This window comes from Notolepis coatsorum, assembly GCF_963971535.1.
Source record: "Notolepis coatsorum genome assembly, chromosome: 11".
In the NCBI taxonomy this organism is placed as follows: Eukaryota; Metazoa; Chordata; class Actinopteri; order Aulopiformes; family Paralepididae; genus Notolepis; species Notolepis coatsorum.
Window position 1 is genome coordinate 12054809 of NC_140175.1, and position 20970 is coordinate 12075778.

Sequence of the window (20970 nt, forward strand, 5' to 3'; positions counted from 1 at the left end):
TTTCACTGCCACACTACAGAAGGTTAACCCTTTACTATCACACTACCAACGGTAGTAAAGGGTTAACCTTCTGTGTAGTGTGGCAGTGAAAGGGTTAAAAGGTACCATATTTAGTATCTGTTCAACTATTTCTCACGAGGAATCTGTGGAACAGGGTGTTCAGTTTGAAGATAAGATAAGATATTCCTTTATTGATCCCCTTGCCTTGGGCGAAATTCTGGCATCATAGCAGCATGGGGGTACAGGTAGTAGAAGACATACAGGTACAGGTCACAGAATTATAGTACAGTGGAGAAGTAAATATAAAATAGAATAGAAAAGCAGTGTAAACAATATAACAAATCAATATAATGAACTCTGGACATGTGCAATATGGGCAATAAGGTGCGCGATGAGGGTATGTATGCCCTCTCAGTTATACTTGCCCTACAATAAATAGTTACAATATATAATCTAATAATAATCCAATAATCTAAATCTAATCTAATATATAATAATAAAAAAAAAATGCTAAAATGCTAAATATATGATCTGATGAAGTATACAGTATTCACATAAGATATGCACAAGGTAGTATATATTGTCCTTTTCGGTGGGAGTCTACTAGGCTCCTAATCTAATTCTAATGATACATGTCTCAGCTCCTCTCTCTTGTATTGAGCAGGCATTTCTTTGGCACCAAACCCAAGACCCCTTTACAAACGGGGCAGCACTACATTAGGTAGGTAGTGTCCCTGGCTCCAACGAGCAGAGCTAATTGATTAATTAAAGCTAATTGATCGCTTGTGTCCTCGGTGGTGTGACGCCATAAAGGCCAAAACTTTTCTTCAGGTACGTTCAAGCAAAACGTACAAGACGTTGCTACCATGTAACATCTCCGGTCTCTCTTTCTTCATCTCTCTTTTCTGTTCTCCCAGCTGTTAACGGACTTATCCTACAGAGTTATGCTACCGGGCTGCCTGAATTCTTTCCCCAATACATTTCCAGTTCCGTGTTCGCCTTCTGCGCTCTGATTGGCCACTGACGTTTCTGGTCATGTGACATGTGCACCCCAATCGTGTGACGGCAAGTTCTGCCACCGGTTAAGCTTAGGCACTCTTTCGAAGTTGGTTAAGGTTAGAGTTTGCCTTAGAGCAGGGCGATAGAACACCAGCCCTGATTCTAAACTCTAACCTTAACCAACTTCGAAAGAGTCGCCTAAGCTTAACCAGTGATAAACTAGGCGTTAGGTAGTTTGCAGGCTGTTAGACCCGGAAATGGGCAAAGACACAGCTCGTCACGCGATTGGGCGCACATGTCACATGACCAGAAACGTCAGTGGCCAATCAGATCGCACCAGAAACGTCCGTGGCCAATCAGATCGCTGAACGCGCACGCGGAACTGGAAAATGTATTGGGGAAAGTATACACGCTACCTGGCTAGCTAGGGAGTCCAGCAGTGTAACAGTTAATAGGGCCCCCCTCTCGATACACTACACTGTGCCGGTAAAAACAAGGGAAAACATATATCTTTGTTTGATTTTTCATCATTTAACTCTTCTGCCCCCTTAGCGACTATTTTGTGTTTTTTGCCTATATTTGTTTGTGTTTCTGTGTACAACGATGGCTGTGTTGATTATTATGTCATGAAATTGTGTCCGTTTGCTTATTTTCCATATATTCACAGAATTTGAAAAGATTAGATTTTGAAACCCTCTAACACAAAAGTTAACAATATTTGCTTTCAAACCGTCCATAGTGGTTTATTTCTTGCCATGGGGGTTAGGGTTAGGGTTATGGTTAGGGTTAGGGTTGGGGTTAGGGTTACCCAGACAGAAAGATTAGGAGAAGGTAAAATCTCATCCCTGTGCCCGTGCCCACCCCAACACTTGCTCAACAGTCCCCTAACCTAACTCTAACCCTAACCCTAACCCTAACCCCAACCCTAACCCCAACCCTAACCCTAACCCTAACCATAACCCTACAAACGGAAATATTTGGAATCTTTGATAGATATGTTGAGTTAGGTTCATAGTGGTATTCATAAAAAAATAATTGGAATGAAATATTACAAATTAAGTTTTTTATGACCTTGAACGCGATGCAATCTTTTCATGCACTAAGGTGACAACTCTGCAAAATCGTTAGGGGGGCATAAGAGATAACGAGGACAAATCCACACTCCAGAGCGCCAAAAACCACACCAACACCAGGCGGCAAAACCCGGTTTTTCATAAAACGAGACCTTCAAATAATTGCCGACCCATCCATCCGACAGCGGCATTAAAAAGGTCAGTCAATTTATTACAGCCCAGAGCCGGGCGGCACCGCACTGTCCCCCCACATTAAGAGAAAGCGTGCCATACAGCTGGACCCGGGCGGGGGGGAGGGTGGATGATACACCGACCGGGGGCATGATTAGCATGTCCGTGACCGTACCGCGGGGACGTGATTAAACTAAGATATGCTGATATGATATGAGAGATATTATGAGAACGCCGCGGACCGCTGGGCGCTGGAGGACAGACTTAACACTTGGACGGTTTCGCTGTTTTTTTCCCGCTGATGTGTTATGGAAGCTATTCTGGGGTAATGCTGGTGTGAGGCACGCTGGGAAATGGGGTCAGATGTTTTGTTTTTTGGGGGTTTAAATATTTTTATTTTATAAAAAAAAATTTAAACAAGGAGGAGGCAGGGAGGGAGATTAAATGATTTCATTTGGCAATAAGCTGCGGCGCTGGAAGCCCGTCCCGCGAGGAGTTCTGTGGGCTGATCCACCCAGCGGGAGGTAATCCAGACCCAACGCCCGTCTGACAAAAACACATCCACACACACATGCCGCTGTGCATAGATACACATGTACCAGCAGACATGTTGGCACGCACACATGCACATGCACACACACACACACACACGCGCGCGCACACACACACACACACACACACACACACACACACACACACACACACACAAATAAACTGTATTTACTTACTTACTTACTTACTTACTTACTTACTTACTTACTTACTTACTTACTTACTTACTTACTTACTTACTTACTTACTTACTTACTTACTTACTTACTTACTTACTTACTTACTTACTTACACACACACACACACACGCACACACACACACACACACACACACACACACACACACACACACACACCATGTCCAAATTCATGTCCATTGAATGAAGATGCATGAGACGTGGTTTATGTTGTTAGCTGGGATGTGGTTAGCCGGGATGTGGTTAGCCGGGATGTGGTTAGCTGGGATGTAGTTAGCTGGGATGTGGTTAGCTGGGATGTAGTTAGCTGGGATGTAGTTAGCTGGGATGTGGTTAGCTGGGATGTGGTTGCTAGCTGGGATGTGGTTAGCTGGGATGTGGTTAGCCGGGATGTGGTTAGCTGGGATGTAGTTAGCTGGGATGTGGTTAGCTGGGATGTGGTTGCTAGCTGGGATGTGGTTAGCTGGGATGTTGCTAGCTGGGATGTGGTTAGCTGGGATGTTGCTAGCTGGGATGTTGCTAGCTGGGATGTTGCTAGCTGGGATGTTGCTAGCTGGGATGTGGTTAGCTGGGATGTGGTTAGCTGGGATGTTGCTAGCTGGGATGTAGTTAGCTGGGATGTGGTTAGCTGGGATGTGGTTAGCTGGGATGTTGCTAGCTGGGATGTTGCTAGCTGGGATGTTGCTAGCTGGGATGTGGTTAGCTGGGATGTTGCTAGCTGGGATGTTGCTAGCTGGGATGTGGTTAGCTGGGATGTGGTTAGCTGGGATGTTGCTAGCTGGGATGTTGCTAGCTGGGATGTTGCTAGCTGGGATGTGGTTAGCTGGGATGTTGCTAGCTGGGATGTTGCTAGCTGGGATGTGGTTAGCTGGGATTGGCCTAGTGGTCAGAAAAGGAACTCCACTGGAATGGAAACCTTTAAATAGCTCTCTAGTTCAAACCACCTCTAGCAGTAACACACTACCACCACAACTGGAGAAATGACCCTGCTTCAAGGGGCGCAGACGCACACACACACACGCACACACACGCACACACACGCACACGCGCACACACACACACACACCCACACACACACACACACACACACACACACACACACACACACACACACCCTACTACTACCACCACTATCTGAATCCCTTGTGCATGTGTGTATTTGCGCAGTTCTAAGCCCTCGGTCCACTTCTGTCCAATGTTTTCAAGCCATCTATATTTATACACCTGCATATAACCCATATAACTCTGCATGATAGCATGTACAATAATGCTGTATATACCGTATATATATTTTTTTTTTATTCTTACAGTAGTATACATATCTATCCACATCTGTCTGTACATGCCTAATAATATAATCCTTTTTACATATCTGTAGATACTATATCTATATCTGTACATATCCCTTACCTACTCTTACTAGTTACGCTGCTGGCCAGTATGACTTACTACCATAGTGTGTTCATACCTGTATCACTGTACATACTAATACTACAACTCTGTACAGTACATCTGATTAGCACTATTACTCAGTAGTATCAATTCATACATAATTCACCCTTCTTGCTGTCTTGTCGTACAGAACTTGTAAGTCGCTTTGGATAAAAGCGTCAGCTAAATGACTAAATGTAAATATAAATGTCATATATCGTATACCTAGCTAAAACACCTGTACATTGTATATTACTATTGCACTTGCAATACTGTTACATTTGCACTCTGGTTGGATGCCAAACTTTATTTTCATTGTACTGTACATGTGCTGTATGATGACAATACATTTTAATGTGATGTAATCTAATGTAATGTAATGTAATGTGAGGTACTGTAATGTAATGTAATCTAATGTAATGTGATGTAATCTAATGTAATGTAATGTGAGGTACTGTAATGTAATCTAATGTACTGTAATGTAATGTACTGTAATGTAATGTAATATACTGTAATGTAATGTACTGTAATGTAATGTAATGTAATGTAATGTGAGGTACTGTAATGTAATGTAATCTAATGTAATGTGATGTAATCTAATGTACTGTACTGTAATCTAATGTACTGTACTGTAATCTAATGTACTGTACTGTAATCTAATGTAATCTAATGTACTGTACTGTAATGTAATGCAATGTGAGGTAATGTAATGTAATGTAGTGTGAGGTCATCTCTGTGTCCTCACCTCACAGGTGTTGTAGTCCTCAGTAATGTAGTGTAATGTAATGTGGGGTCATCTCGTCGTCCTCACCTCACAGGTGTTGTAGTCCTCAGTAATGTAATGTAATGTAGTGTGAGGTCATCTCTCTGTGTCCTCACCTCACAGGTGTTGTAGTCCTCAGAGTCCAGCAGCAGACACAGTTTGGGCAGCAGCTCCGGCCAGTTCTGCAGTTCCCCCTTGGAGGCGATGGTGGTGATGAGGATCCCTGCGGAGGCAGAGATGAGGATGAGGATCCCACGAGGCCAGGCTGCAGCGGACATGTCCCCCTCAAAGATGTACATCTAATGTACAGTTCCCTCCCCCTCGTATGTATATATTTACTGTTAGGATCTCGGTTTAACAGTACTGTATATTTGCATATCTTGTATGTTGTATGTCACAACTCACAAATGGAACAGTACTGTATATCTGTTCTGGATGTCGTGTACATGTCATGAGTGTCATGATTATTAGATTAGATGATTAGATTAGATTTTTATATCCGTATCTATCTGTATGTTGTGTATGTCATAAATGTCATTATGAATTGAAAATGGGGGACCCTGATGTAAACAAGACGAACGTCTTTCTCTGGTCTGCATCCCCTTAACAATTGTGTGTATTGAGCTGTACTGTACTGTACACATCCTGCAATCTGTTAATTAAAGTTTTCAATCAATCAATCAATATAGCTAATATGAAACTCTCCAAAAGAGGTAAAAAAATAACAAAAGAACAAGGGGGTCAAAACATTAAATATATCCTTCTTACCTGTAACTATATATAATAATACAGGAGAATAAATATCTGAAAGCGATACAGAACGCCTGAGAGCCTCACTGCATTACTGCAGTGGGTACCTGAACGTTGTCTTTTCCTTTACATAAATAAAGTAATTTCCACCATGAATTGATGTAGAAAAGGCACAAATTGGTGCATAAAGGTACAAGAGAATGCAGGAAATGAAATCTAAATGTCCTGGGGGAGGACCACCAGACCCCCCTCCCCCGATGTAGAAACGAGGGTTAGATACCAAAGGTTTTTCCCTGACGACCCACTGCAATATCAGACAGGCCCACCGCAAATACATTCACCCAGACTCATATAATAACAACACATTAATAATGAATGTCCACCGTGTGTATATTGCCCATTGCAGCTCGCCACCAACACAGATAACCTGGGACCTGATCGCCTGGTAATCGGAAGGTTCCCGGTTGCGTCAATACTTTTACCAACTACCCTCCAGTTCGCGTTCTGCGATCTGATTGGCCACTGACGTTTCTGGTCATCGTGTGACATCTGCGCCAATCGTGTGACGCCTGTTCCTGCGCCTATTTCCGCCTCGAACAGCCTGCACAAACTACCTAACGCCTAGTTTATCACTGGTTAAGCTTAGGCACTCTTTCGAAGTTGGTTAAGGTTAGAGTTTGTCTTAGAGCAGGGCGATAGAACACCAGCCCTGATTCCAAACTCTAACCTTAACCAACTTCGAAAGAGTCGCCTATAAGCTTAACCAGTGATAAACTAGGCGTTAGGTAGTTTGCAGGCTGTTCGAGGCGGAAATAGGCGCAGAAACAGGCGTCACACGATTGGCGCACATGTCACATGACCAGAAACGTCAGTGGCCAATCAGATCGCTTCCCGGTTCGATCCTCCTGCTCCTCCCCCGGGCGGCGTGACAAAGAGTCCTTGAGCGAGACACTTAACCCCGAGCACCTTGCTGCCCGGTCGCCTCTGACGTCGGTGTGAGAATGTGAGGCGTACGTTGGATGAAAAGGCGACATATAAAATGTGGTGCATGTACTCTGCTGCGTGTGAGCCACTGCCGCTCCCGCCATCAGCCACGCGAGCCACGCATCCAATGCGTCTAACGTGCTGCACGTCCTCGCCATCCCTGTACGACGTCCAAGTCACGGTGAAAACCTAAACTGACGTTAGCTGCTGCTGACGTTAACTAAACTGGTCCCAGAACAGTTCAACTAACCCTGGAGCAGACGACCTCAACCACCTATAATCCCCCTCAGACCAATCACGCATCTTTCCTTGACATCTTTCTCTGGAACCCCACTGGAAATAAGAACCTAACGTTTTATATAGTGATTTTATGCCAAAACGCTTTTGAAACATATACCTCATATATTCAGTCACTCACCCACTCACTCACTCACTCACACGCACCCGCGGCGGAAGCATCCGTGCCAACCGGCTCGACGGGATATCTGGTATGTCATAAATGTATAGATGTAGCAGTACTGTCTATCTGTATGTCATAATATGTCCTGATGAATTGAAAATGGGGGACCCTGATGTAAACAAGACGAAAGTCTTTCTCTGGTCTGCATCCCCTTAACAATTGTGTGTATTGAGCTGTACTGTACTGTACCCATTCTGCAATCTGTTAATAACATTGTCAATCAATCAATCAGCAGTTAGGGGCTCAGTGTCTCGCTCAAGGACACTTTATAATATTTTATTTTCAGCTTTTATAGTTTCACAAACACACATCAAGACAAATCACAAACACAAAGATAATAAAAAATAAATAAAAAGAACACAAACAGTATGTTGCCAGACACTGTCACATCAATGAACAAACATACACCATGTCATATGCTATACACTAAGGACGCAAGGGGCTGATTCTCTGACATATATACACATACATATATATATACATATATGTCACACATACATAGTAGTGTTGTCGAAAATATCGAAAAATCGACACATATCGATTCTGAATACCCAAAACTGTTTCAATACTAATTTCCCGAAATATCGACACCTAATCATTTATAAAAAAAAGATAAAATAAAAAAAAAAGGAAGTTGCATTGTTCACTTCAATACCCGCAATAGTACAGCAGTCCACACACACACATGTGCATTCAGTTAAGTCGGAACATGACTGCAATACAAACAGTTCAGCCCGTCAGGCACATGCATCGCTCAAGGACACTTGAGTGGCTCAGGAGGTAGAGCGGTCGTCTGGTAATCGGAAGGTTCCCGGTTCGATTCTCGCTCCTCCCGGGCAGCGTGGTCGTCCCCGCTATCTACTGCTTGAATACACCGTGGGAGCAGTGTCTCCCTCCCTTCCACCACATTGACCTTTTGTTTGTGCTAGATATAGTAATAAATATATCATTTTGGTTTAAACTTGACCGTTGGTGTCTGTGTTCCCTTTATGTTGCTTCCCTCTGAGCCAGGGTCGTAACAATGGGTGAATGTTGTAAAGCGCCTTGGATAAAGGCGCTATATAAATGCACCATTTACTTCCAACACACTGCCGAGAGGAGCTGGGATCGAGCCGGGAACCTTAAGATTACCAGACGACCGCTCTGCCTCCTGAGCCACCGCTAGGGGTGGGGGAAAAAAATCGAAACGTAGTAGTATCGCGATACTTTGCGTGGCGATACTGTATCGATATTTAATTATTCATAAAAAAAATTTAAATAATTTTTTTTTTTTTTTTTTTTTGTATAAGGAAGTTGCATTGTTCATTTCAATACCTGTAATAGTACAGTAGTCCACACACACATGTGCATTCAGTTAAGTTGGAATATGACTGTAATACAAACAGTTCAGTTTCTCAGGTACATCTGTCTGCTTGAGAAAATACCATGTTCTGCAATAAAAATTATTGAAGTGAGATGAACAGACTGAACTTTATTTTATTAGATAAAACATGTTGACAGTTTTACTTTGCAGTAAAAAAAAATAAATAAAAGAATTTGATAAAAAAATAAAAGAAATCGCAATGTTCGCGATATATCGATAGTATCGCGGCTCAAGTATCGCGAGATCTCTAGCGATTCCCACCCCTAGCCACCGCTGCTACAAAGCTGCTAATAAAAGGGAAACATGCCTCTGAATTCTTCTGAAGACCAGCTGTCTGCTGTCTGCTGTCTGCTGTCTGCTGTCTGCTGTCTGCTGTACCCAAGCTGTCTACTGTACCCAAGCTGTCTGCTGTCTGCTGTACCCAAGCTGTCTGCTGTCTGCTGTCTGCTGTACCCAAGCTGTCTGCTGTACCCAAGCTGTCTGCTGTACCCAAGCTGTCTGGTATATCCAATCAATCAATCAATCAATCAATCAATCAATCCGATTTATTTATATAGCACATTTAACATGACACGTGTCAACCAAAGTGCTGTACAGAGGGTAGATACACAGATACATCTAGACAACAATCACACTCCATTGTATGGGAGGGCACACAGGCAAACACACAGGAAAACAGGGCATGAGTCAGTGAACGGGAAAGGCTAGTAGGTAGAAGTGGGTTTTGAGCCTAGATTTGAAGGCATCTATCGAGGGGGCAAGCCTAATGGAGGTGGGGATGCTGTTCCACAGTTCATGGGCTGCGACAGCAAAGGCACGGCCCCCCCTGAGCTTGAGGTTAGACCTCCGGACTGTCAGGAGCCTCTGATCGGCTGACCTGAGGGACCTGGTGTTGGAATAGGGGGATAGGAGGTCTGAGATGTAGGAGGGGGGGGGGGTGACCATTAAGGGCTTCATGTCAAAGCAGGCTTCATCTGTCCCTGTTTTAAAAGATGTTTGCAGTGAAAGCTTGGGGCGAGCTTAGAAACAGACGCATCATTGTCTGATGTGTGATCGCCCGGTGCTCTATTCCTCTGTTCCACTGTGTGTGTGTAAACGGTAAATGGTGCATTGATATAGCAGCTTTTATCCAAAGCGCTTTACAATTTTGTCGGTCACATTTACCCACTCACTCACTCACACATTCACAAACCCAGACGGTAACCTTGCACACTGCACTTAAATAAATAACTTGCGTTTGCTATTTTATTGAAATGATGTTTCTAAGTGGCTTATTGCACGTAGCACCACTCAGCACCATTCAATTGGTTTGCGATGACCAATCGAATCGTCTCATCATCACCCAGATCGGTGATGATGTCGTATGTTGCTTGGCAACCAGATCCCTCCGTGTTCCTCACAGAGCTGCATTGCCACGGTAACACCGGAGCGAGCGTCGGTGAACTTCCAAAAGGGTTCGTAGTACACACACACACACACACACACACACACACACACACACACACACACACACACACACACACACTGAGACACAGCATCTAACCTCCCTGTGACCTGTGCTGCACAGAGATGTAGGGCTGTTCAACAGGCAGCTTTATCCGAATCTAAGTAATGTCACACAGCGGCTGACGGGATGTGCATTTAGTGCAAAGACGTTTGCTTTTTTTTTGTCTGAAGGTTAATATGGAAGAGGATATATTGTAAAAAAGGAGAAAATTAAACGATAATCGCAAGCGTACAAAACAAGTGCTATTATCTCATAATATTAATCGCACACAATCACATGATTATTGGATTACTGCAGCGGCAGCCGTCGTTAGGATTAGATTGTGCACATGCAGAACTCTGCGTGTCACAATAGCAGGTCTACACGCAGCGGATCAGGAATTCATAGGGCCTCTTATTTTCCGTTTTTGCAGAAATGACGCACGGAATCGCTGGAATTCCGCTTTTAAAAATCCAACTTTCAAAATCCAAATAAACGCGTTTGAATTGTGAGCTTTTGGGTAAACAAGCTACAACACACTACAACATTTATTTCCTTTTAACCCTTTCACTACCACACTACAGAAGGTTAACCCCCGTCACTGGTGTGGTAGTGAAGGGGTTAACCTTCTGTAGTGTGGTTGTGAAAGCGTTAACCTTCTGTCGTGTGGCAGTGAAAGGGTTATCCTTCTGTAGTGTCGCTGTGAAAGGGTTAACCCTTTGGTACGTGTGGTAGTGAAAGGGTTAAGGAATTATTGCCGCGATAAGATGAACAGAAAACACAATTCTACACCGAGACACCGGCTGCGTTCACACTGTCGGCCACACTGTGCTCAATTCTGATTTATTGCTCGGATCAGATTTTTTTTGTTTGGTTGTCCACATTGTTGTTGTTTTTTTAAACTGTGGCCAAGATCAGATTCCAGTGTGAACCGGTCACATGCTCCTGAACTGACCCGCATGGCGCAAATTAACAATAAAGATGACGTATGTAAACATGGAGGACACTGAAGTCACAGTTTATGGTTTCATTTATAAAGTTGATGAGCAGCCAGCTAATTCATAAGCAGATGATAATGGGGGCGAGGAGGAGGGGAAAGATGCTCTTTCAATATGCTTTCAAACACAAGACCGGTTATGAGACATCCCCTCAAGTTTTGCTCGGACTAAAGTATCGCCCCGAATACTAAACACCTCACTGTCCCTCCACTGACCAGATAATACATACAATATTATTATTATTATTATTATAAATTATTATTATTATTATTATTATTATTATTATTATTATTATTATTATTATTATTATTATTATTATTATTATTATTATTATTATTATTATTTATTATTATTATAATTATTATTATTATTACATATGAAAAGAATAATTTGATATGTGTGTGACTGTGTATACTGTATATATATATAAATAATTATATATATATATATATATATATATATATATATATATATATATATATATATATATATATATATATATGTTCTAAATAAATAATAATAATAACTTTATTTGTATAGCACCTTCCATACAGGGGATTGCAGTTCAAAGTGCTTTACATCAGTACGATGTAAATAATAATAAAGTAATAATAATACATTATTTATTTATTAAATATTAAGTTTGGATTTTTTTTTTTTTTTTTTACAACTGAGGTAGGTAGATTACATTTTTAGAGACTAAAGTACAGAAAAAGGTACCGTTGGGTACCGGTATCGATTCACAGGTACCGGTACCGTATCGGTTAAAATGTGAACAGTACCCATCCCTCCCTACTGACCACCTCCGTCACAGCTGGCTTCCAGGTCTGTGTTCAGTGAGTGACTCCTCCTGCCAGCAGCGCAGAATTGTGACAAATCTCAATCTAGAGTGATGTGAAGGTGGCATGAACTCTGACAAGACTGTTCGGACTGAGGCCACATATTGCAAAACAATCCGATCTGTATCTGACTCAGGGCCGCGTGTGGAAGTGGAAATCTGATTTGAACCAGATCCTCTTTCTCTCCTAAGATTCCTCGGAATCCTCTTCCACTCGTAAGTAGGTTAGATATATATTATGCTAATAGAACGAGAGGTTGGTTTTCTCTGCTTTACAGGCGGCACTTGAAATCCTCAGTTTTAACCCTTTCACTACCACACTACTACAGAAGGTTAACCCTTTCACTACCACACTACAGAGCGGGTTAACATTCTGTAGTGTGGTAGTGAAAGGGTTTTAACCCTTTGTCGTGTGGCAGTGAAAGGGTTAACCTTCTGTATTGTGGCAGTGAAAGGGTTTTAACAAGTAACCCTTTGGTAGTGTGGTAGTGAAAGGGTTAACACAATGTTTGGTAAGACAGGTTGTCAAACAAGTACAATGTTTATTATGCAATAAAGTATTATGCAAATTCTAAATCATATGCATCCAATTCACAACTGGTTCAACCAGAATCCAACTTGACCTATATTGGATGCCGACTGTGATTTTCACCACAAAATAAGTGGCAAATTTCAATATTGTCAATATATTAGGGGTGCGGCCGGGTAGCACAGCGGACTAAGCGTCTGTCTACCACCGCAGAGACACTGGTATCGAATCCGGCTGTCAGCGGTGCCTCCGGCTTGGGCCGGTCGTCATACTGGCACAATTGGCAGTGTCAGCGGGAGGGAAGCCGGTGGGGTGGTATTCTGGTCGTTGTAAAACAGCGACTCCTACAGGTCGGTCAGGGCGCCTGCACAGCGAGGGAGGGAGATGGGGTGAGGGTAGTGTGACCTCCCACGCGTTACACTTCACCAATGAGAGTCCTCGCTGCCAGGTGAAAAGAGGCTGCTGGCTGTCTCCTATGTATCGGAGGAAGCATGTGATAGACTTCAGGGCTCCCTAGACCGACGTGGGGGGGGCACATGCGCGCAACAACCAGGAAGGGGAGGGGGGAATTGGCATAACGACTAAATTGGGATGGGAGGAAAAAAATACAGAAAAAAAATAGCAGGAGAAAAAGTGGATACAAAAAAATATTGTCAATTAAGGATGAGCGATTCATTTACTTTCAATTTCAAATGACAACTTTGTCTTCCCACGGTCATGATAAACTCCAGTCACCCTTGTCGCAATTCTCTGCAAATAGCCTTTTATTTGTGTGTGTGGATAGTGTTGGCTATATTTTATGTATATACCAGGAAAGTAGCTCAGTCTCACATTTTTGACTCACATTCCAATAATCCATGTTTTTAACCTTAACCCTAATTAAAAATAAATTATATTCGATATGTATGGTGAGGACTGAAGTTAATAATGATATTCATGAAAAAAAATTGGAACAATACATGAAAAAGATATGTTTTACTGAGATCGCAGTTTTCGGCAAAGGGCTAAAGGTGTGATTTTTTTAAAGGTTGACTCGAGGGTTAATAAAGCAGTGGTTTCATCACCGGGTCACGATCACCAGACAAGACGACCTGACGTCATCGGCTCTCGGGAAGGAAGCCATTATTGGGTGATTCGTTCGCCCCTCCCCTTGGATGTTTGGTAACCATGGCAACAGCACGCCACGCCAGCCAGCTTGCCCCTGGTGGTGGCTCGCGATAAGACGGCATCTGAACCGCGACGCGAACATCATTAGTTACACCTGGGTTCAGGAAGAGCACGCGCCCAGACACAGTGCGTAGAGGACAGACCGTTAATAATGTTCTACAGAAAGCGTTCCGAGACAAGAGCTGAGAAATACCGTAACCTTTGGGAATTGACGTTATGCTTGATAGTAGTTCCTGCTCCGACGCGGTCATGAATGGTAAATGGACCGCGTTTATACAGCGGCTTTTATCCAAAGTGCTCCAAACAACTCGTGCCTCACATTCACTCACTCATTCACTCACACGCCGCCCGCGGAGGCGACCATGCGAGGTGCCGAGGTTAAGTGTCTCGCTCGAGGACACTGCTGCCAATCAGTAACCAGTCATCTCAGTTTTGGGCAGGAGTCAATACGGACAGCCAGGGAGATCAAGGGGCTCCAATATATTTATTTATTCTATTTTTTTTTTTCTACTTTTTCTCCCCCTTTTTCGTATTTTTCTCCCATCCCAATTTAGTCGTTATGCCAATTCCCTTCCTGGTCATTGCGCGCTTTTGCCCCCTACTGTCGGCCTGGGGGAGGGAGAAGACTACCACATGTCTTCCTCCGATACATGTGGAGTCAGCCAGCCGCTTCTTTTCACCTGACAGTTCCTTTCCCACACTGAGCAGGCGCCCCGACCGACCTGTAGGAGTCGCTGTTTTACAACGACTAGGATACATACCCCCCACCGGCTTCTCACCCGCTAACACTGCCAATTGTGTTAGTATGGATTGCCGCCTGACCAAGCCGGAGGTACCGCTGACAGCTGGATTCGATCCCAGAGTCTCTCTGCGGTGGTAGGCAGGCGCTTAGTCCGCTGCGCTACCCAGACGCCCCTATTATATTTATTTATTCTTGATATAGAATTTTTATGTAAATCTAGTAGAACTGCAATAATCAAAACCAAACCATACAACGAGAAGGGGGCCAATGGTCAAAACAGACAAAAGGTACACGCTACTGTACCATCTAACATCCAGGCCGCCTGAATACTTTCGACAACAAATGTTTGTTTCTGCGTCTCTGATTGGCCCATGCGTTTCTGGTCATGTGACATGTGCGCCAATCGTGGGACCGCAAGTTTCTACACTGGTTAAGCTTAGGCGCTCTTTCGAAGTTGGTTAAGGTTAGAGTTTGTCTTAGAGCATGGCGATAGAACGCCTGGTAGTTTGCAGGCTGTTAGACCCGGAAATAGGCGCAGAACTTGCTGTCCCACGATTGGCGCACATGTCACATGACCTGGCCAATCAGAGCGCAAAACTCGAACGCGGAAACAAACATTTGTTGTCGAAAGTATTCACGCATCCAGGCCTGACTAAGCTGACAAGAGGTATATATATGTAACGGTTGTGACAACGTCACCTCAAACTTCGATGCCCCAAGGGAGATTCGAACAAGGGTCTGCCACGCCGCGTGCAACAACACAGACCGCTATACCAAGAGGTGAATTCACTTCTCTGTACCGTGTCTATGCGTCTTTTGAGGATGTGAGTTTAACCCATAGCACCGCTACTCACCCCAGCCCTTCGTGACTGTGCTTCACGATACCATCCTGGCACCGCTACTCACCCCAGCCCTTCGTGACTGTGCTTCACGATACCATCCTGGCACCGCTACTCACCCCAGCCCTTCGTGACTGTGCTTCACGATACCATCCTGGCACCGCTACTCACCCCAGCCCTTCGTGACTGTGCTTCACGATACCATCCTGGCACCGCTACTCGCCCCAGCCCTTCGTGACTGTGCTTCACGATACCATCCTGGCACCGCTACTCGCCCCAGCCCTTCGTGACTGTGCTTCACGATACCATCCTGGCACCGCTACTCGCCCCAGCCCTTCGTGACTGTGCTTCACGATACCATCCTGGCACCGCTACTCACCCCAGCCCTTAGTGACTGCTCTTCACGATACCATCCGTTACACATATATATATATATACAGAATTGGTACCAGAGGGTGTAACTCACCCACGGTGGCCCGGATGAGGGGCGAAGGGTCGCCGATGTTTTGGAGACATTCGCTTTTGATGAACTCGGACACGCCGTTGGGGAAGTTCTGATAGTGGGCCTTCACGTTGTTCTTCAAGATCAGTCCACTCAGGGACCGGGTCGGCTCGTCTGCGGGAGGAGGAGGAGGAGGAGGAGGAAGGTCAGCGAGTTAACCCTTTCACTACCACACTACAGAAGGTGAACCCTTTCACTACCACACTACAGACAGTTAGGGCTAGATCCACAAAGATTCAGGGATTCAATCAATCAATCTGCACAGTGATTGATTGAATGAAAATGTTATTTAACAGATTGCAGAATGGGTACAATACAGTACGGATCAATAGACACAATTGTTAAGGGGATGCAGACCTGAGAAAGACTTTCGTCTTGTTTACATCAGGGTCCGTAATGAATTGTAAGTAAGGGTGCAACTTGCTCCGTGCAATCCATTCTTTGTGGATCTAGCCCTTAGTGTGGTAGTGAAAGGGTTAACCTTCTGTAGTGTGGTAGTGAAAGGGTTCAGATGAGATAAGATGAGATATTCCTTTATTGATCCCCTTGGTGGAAATTCGAGTGCCATGGTAGCATGGGGGAGGGGGGAGGGGATGTACAGGTATGGGCAGGGTACTATAGTAGAAAGACATAAATATAGGCAATACAAAAAAATAAAAATAATGTAAACAGTGTAAACAAAGGTGCAGATGAGGGTCTGTATGCCAGTCAGTTATATCAGTTATATTATACGTTACAATACAATAAATAATTTGAATCTGAATGCATACTATGAGTAAGGGTAAACTGTATACACAATGTGCAGTACACACAAGGTAGGTACCCTAACTGGCAAGTTGAAAGGGAGTTTCAATATTGTGCAGGTTTTTGTTGTTGTTGTTTGAGGCACATTATAGAGCAAAACAGATGGGAGGTAATAATGACAATCGGTTGTTCACACAATCTACTGACAGAAAGTACAGTATAGTCAAGTTAGACCGCGCTCACAAGTTCTCACACTGGGTGCTGTAATCCCATAAAGATCAGTATATCAAAAAGCAGGGTAGCCGGACCAGCACTCACAGGTTCAATGTTTTTTAATGGCAGCCTGAATAAAAAGCAGACATGTTTCGGACAATGTCCTTCTTCAGTGATATGGCTAGTGCTGGTCCGGCTACCCTGCTTTTTGATAGAAAGTACAGTATGCAATACCCTCAAACCAGCATAATGGTGCACTTAGAACCGCAAAACATAAACACAGCACCTGCAGTTCCACATTCCTGTTCAACCTGTGAGGAGAAGGATATGGAGGCACTGGGGGAGAAGAGGATGGCGTGGTGAACAGGGCAACTTCTCTACTTACACTGAATGGCGTTTAGCAGCGATAAGCTACAGAAGGGTGATTTGAAACGAGTGCTACCCTCCTTGTGGAATAAAGAACACCTTAAACACAACTCTGAACTCCATTGCCTATACCCTATAGGCTTTGTTACCCATACGACCTTTGAAGTTCTGTTGCCTATACTCAATGGATACTACTGCTTTCACTGTCTACAACTGCCCTACACTGTAATCGTAGTAATTATTAGAAAAAATAAATCAATATGTGTACAGTACTAAGCAAACACCTCCAAAAACGGTATTATCCGAGTTGACTTAATTCTATATTTTTCTAAATTCCCCATGGCATCCCAAATCCTTCCACGAACTGCAACGCTCATAATGTTCAAATGTCTTTAAGAGCTCTCGACAATCGGGTCATCCACTGTACAGACAGTCGGGTCAGGAGTTGAGTGGTGCAGGGCATTAGGTTTAAAATTAGAATGACCCATATTCCCGCAGTGCCACCTCATCTGTGACAAAGACGGTCTCCTCCTGAGTCATGTAGCCTGAGTGAGACCTGGCACGAAGCAGTCACACGCGACGCACGCAACGACATTCAACAGGGTTCCCACGCACATTGCTACATGAAATTCAAGGACTTTCAAGTATTTTTCCAAGCACTATATTTTTCTTTTAAATGCTGTTTTTTATAGGGGGGGGGAATCAGATCCAATGGCTTAAAACCTATTTCCGACAATTAGTTACACTTTAAATGGAAAATTTGTATTTCATGATTCAGAACAATAATAGCATGGATGAACAAAACTTCCAATGTGAATGGTTTATTTGATTTTCAAGGACGTTTTAAGCACCTTGTTAAAAAATTTGCTGTTTTCAAGGAATTCCAGGCCTTGACTTTTTTTTGTGTGTAAAAAATCAAGCACTTTAAGCACTTCAGGGATCTTGCGCGAACCCTGATTCAACCCCAGAGGAGATGGGGATGAATGAATGAATGAATGAATGAATGAATGAATGAATGAATGAATGAATGAATGAAAACTTTATTTAACAGATTGCAGAATGGGTACAATACAGTACGGCTCAATACACACAATTGTTAAGAGGATGCAGACCAGAGAAAGACTTTCGTCTTGTTTACATCAGGGTCCCCCATTTTCAATTCATAAGAGACATTTATGACATACACAACATACATGACATCATGACCTTTATGACCTTTATGGCATAGGGAGGTCATGTTAGGGGAGATGTTAGGGAGTGACGGAAAGGGTGTGGGGGGGGGGGATCTTACCTTCAGATTTCAACTTTGTGAGGACGAATATCAAGTAGTTGTTAAAATCCGGGTACTGGTTCAGCTGCTCGAGTCTCTTTGGAAAAGGTTGTTGAGGAAGACATGATATTATAGCACAGACGAGGCCAACGGGATTGTGATCGTGAACATGCCACACAACACAATACAACGCAGGTTGTTCCTTTTTATTTAGGCTAACGTCAACACACGTTTCAATTCACAAAAGACTGAACAATCCACCAACTGCACTAGTGGCCACACTGTCACACAAGTCCAACGCAACAACAAAGGGATGGCAGAGGTGACACGACAACTGTAATAACACCAGTCCTATACTAAACGAAACCACTACTAGTCAACTTTATCCAACTGTGTTAGAAATAAACGAAAACCAAAAAAAAGGATTTATTTTTCCAGTAACGTCAAGTTCGTCAACGTTATCTAGCTAATAACACGCATAACTTAACCGTTATTAGACGTTAGGATATCAGTCATAATAATAACCCATGGCGAGACAAACTAGGAGACAAAGTCCTCGCCTGATTGATTGATTGATTGATTGATTGATTGATTGATTGAAAACTTTATTAACAGATTGCAGAATGGGTACAATACAGTACAGTACGGCTCAATACACACAATTGTTAAGGGGATGCAGACCAGAGAAAGACTTTCGTCTTGTTTACATCAGGGTCCCCCATTTTCAATTCATAGTGACATTTATGACATATACATGACATACAGGTAGACAATACTGTTACATCTAGACATTTATGACATACCAGATCTACAAATATACAGTACTGTTTGTGATACAAAAAGAGTCTAAAAAGAGAGTACATTTGAGGGGGAAGAAACTGTACATTGGACTGTACTGTACAACTGTAGGCCTACATTGGATAATAAACACCAGTCCTACAAAACGAAACCACTACTAGTCAACTTTATCCAACTGTGTTCGAAATAAACGGGGGAAAAAACAAAAAAAGGATTTAATTTCCCCAGTAACGTCAACGTTATCTAGCTATAATAATAACGCGCATAACTTAACCGTTATTAGACGTTATAATAGGATATCAGTCATAATAATAATAACCCATGGCGAGACAAACTATAATAGGAGGAGACAATAAAGTCCTCGCTCATGACCTTTTATTATTATCCAGCGAATAACATATTAATAATATGACTTATTATTAGCGAGGACTTTGTCTCGCCATGGGTTATTTATTACAACGTTATTACCTATTATTATCATAATAAAGGTGCCAGTGTGGCACAAGCAGGGGCACCAACCAACCAACCCACTCGGAACCGGCTATAGGTCGCTATAGTTTAACGACAATATTAACATATTAACATATATCCCGAGAAGAGGACACAATAAGGATACTTGCTGCACGGATCTCTGGGTGGTCGTGTCGGGACTCTGGGACTCCTTCAGCAGCTGGAGGATCTGCTGGAGACCCAGCTCGTCGGGGTTCCACTCGCACTCCATCTTGGCTCCAGATCCAGATCCCTGCAGCAGCGACGGAATAATAAAAAATAAATAAAAAGCAGAGAGAATGGAGTTGTCAACACAGATGATCCCCTTCACCTTCACGGATCAAAGGTAGTGGCAGCGGAATGATCGATTATGCTAATAGAATAATATGTCATAATAATAACGGATGACGCGCGATTGATTTTACGCGTAAAACAACTACATACCCGGGGATGATAATAATATGGTTTGTCCGTCCTAATAACAATGTGCCTGTCTGTCTGGGAGTTCAGACATGGGGCCTGCTGCTGCTGTCACAAGCCAAGTGTTATTCCGTTTTCGCAACAAGCTACAGTAGCTGCTGGCCGAACAGATCCATGGCGCATAACGCGCTGCCTCCGTCTGGGAACCCTCCGCCAGGTCCTAGTGCGCACCCTGTTTCATCCCCGCAGCCACACGTCTGGGAACCCTCCGCCAGGTCCTAGTGCTCACCCTGTTTCATCCCCACAGCCACACGTCTGGGAACCCTCCGCCAGGTCCTAGTGCTCACCCCGTTTCATCCCCACAGCCACACGTCTGGGAACCCTCCGTGCAGGTCCTAGTGCTCACCCTGTTTCATCCCCACAGCCACACGACTGGGAACCCTCCGTGCAGGTCCTAGTGCTCACCCTGTTTCATCCCTGCAGCCACACGACTGGGAACCCTCCGTGCAGGTCCTAGTGCTCACCCTGTTTCATCCCAGCAGCCACACGACTGGGAAGCGGCTATGCTTTTACCAACGCGTTCGTGTTTCCGGGTTCCCGTTTTGCGCTCTGATTGGCCACTGACCTACGCTAGTACGCCCCCCTCGTAAGTAGAGAGTCGGCGCTGCACTCAACCGATTAATTCAACAGGAAGCGATTTGTGAGTACAATACACCATCACGCCAGAGTGGATAAAGAAATGCTCCAGAAATGAATATGCGTAGGGAAAGGCTTAACGAGTCAGCGCGAGAGCGCACACACAAAAGCACACACGCATGATATCTGA

At 43.7% G+C, this 20970-nt stretch overlaps 1 protein-coding gene across 1 annotated transcript in view; it reads right to left on the minus strand.

Moving 5' to 3' along the window:
• The window catches only part of tnpo1 (transportin 1), an 83723-nt gene extending 63450 nt beyond the window's left edge, over window positions 1–20273 (minus strand). Inside the window, 5 exon segments of the mRNA XM_084324185.1 lie at window positions 5303–5409; window positions 15809–15958; window positions 18459–18534; window positions 19852–19977; window positions 20169–20273. Of these exon segments, the coding sequence (XP_084180311.1) occupies window positions 5303–5409; window positions 15809–15958; window positions 18459–18534; window positions 19852–19956 (438 nt within the window). The 5' untranslated portion in view covers window positions 19957–19977; window positions 20169–20273.
• Between the last annotated feature and the right edge of the window lie 697 nt (window positions 20274–20970).